The 660-nt window shown below is 57.1% G+C and overlaps 1 protein-coding gene across 1 annotated transcript in view; it reads left to right on the forward strand.

The window, feature by feature from the left end:
* Positions 1-660, forward strand: part of LOC104497860 (protein turtle homolog B) — a gene marked incomplete at both ends in the record, with an annotated part of 14,890 nt that overhangs the window by 3,721 nt on the left and 10,509 nt on the right. The window contains one exon of the mRNA XM_010141160.1: positions 48-188. Within this exon, the coding sequence (XP_010139462.1) occupies positions 48-188 (141 nt within the window). The remainder of the gene's footprint in view (positions 1-47; positions 189-660) is intronic.

Genomic DNA, 660 nt, shown 5'->3' on the forward strand with positions numbered 1-660 from the left:
CTGTGGTTGGTGTAGGATAGTCAGCATCCTCTTTCTGACTGCTGCAGTATGCTGGCTGGAACCTGCTGGAAGACGGGTCGATCCGGATAGAGGAGGCAACCGAAGATGCTCTCGGCACTTACACCTGTGTGCCTTATAACGCCCTGGGTACGATGGGCCAGTCTCCCCCTGCCCGACTGGTACTGAAGGTAACTGGCCTGCTGGAATCCTTGCTCTGCAGCCAGCAGAGCTGGGGCGGGGGCTGCTGGCTCTTCCTTCCCTGAGCACAAAGTCCTGCGCTCGCGAGCGGTGGTGATTCATGGCGCCTCGCTGAGGTTCACATGATAACGCTTTGGGTTTCATAAACACATCCGCTAAGGCGGCTGCGGAGTCGACAAAATCAGGTCGATGTCTGGTGTGATGTGGGTGGCTTTTCTTCCTTTTTACCTCCTTAAAACTTAAACAAGATGTCTTGGTGCAGCGGCTCTCTGGATAAACCTCCCTCTGGGTGTATAATTTGGTGTACTGTAGAGCCTCCTTAGCGCACGCAGCTCTCCGTGCTGTGCCTCAGCCTTACCCAGACCGGTGATTCATTTGTTTCGGCAGGGGTGGGGAGCTGCTCGCGCACGGTGGGTGTTGGTGCGGGCCGACGCTCCCTGCCTTTTCCCCTGGCTGCACGGC

Source organism: Buceros rhinoceros, unplaced genomic scaffold, assembly GCF_000710305.1.
Source record: "Buceros rhinoceros silvestris isolate BGI_N320 unplaced genomic scaffold, ASM71030v1 scaffold22328, whole genome shotgun sequence".
In the NCBI taxonomy this organism is placed as follows: domain Eukaryota; kingdom Metazoa; phylum Chordata; class Aves; order Bucerotiformes; family Bucerotidae; genus Buceros; species Buceros rhinoceros.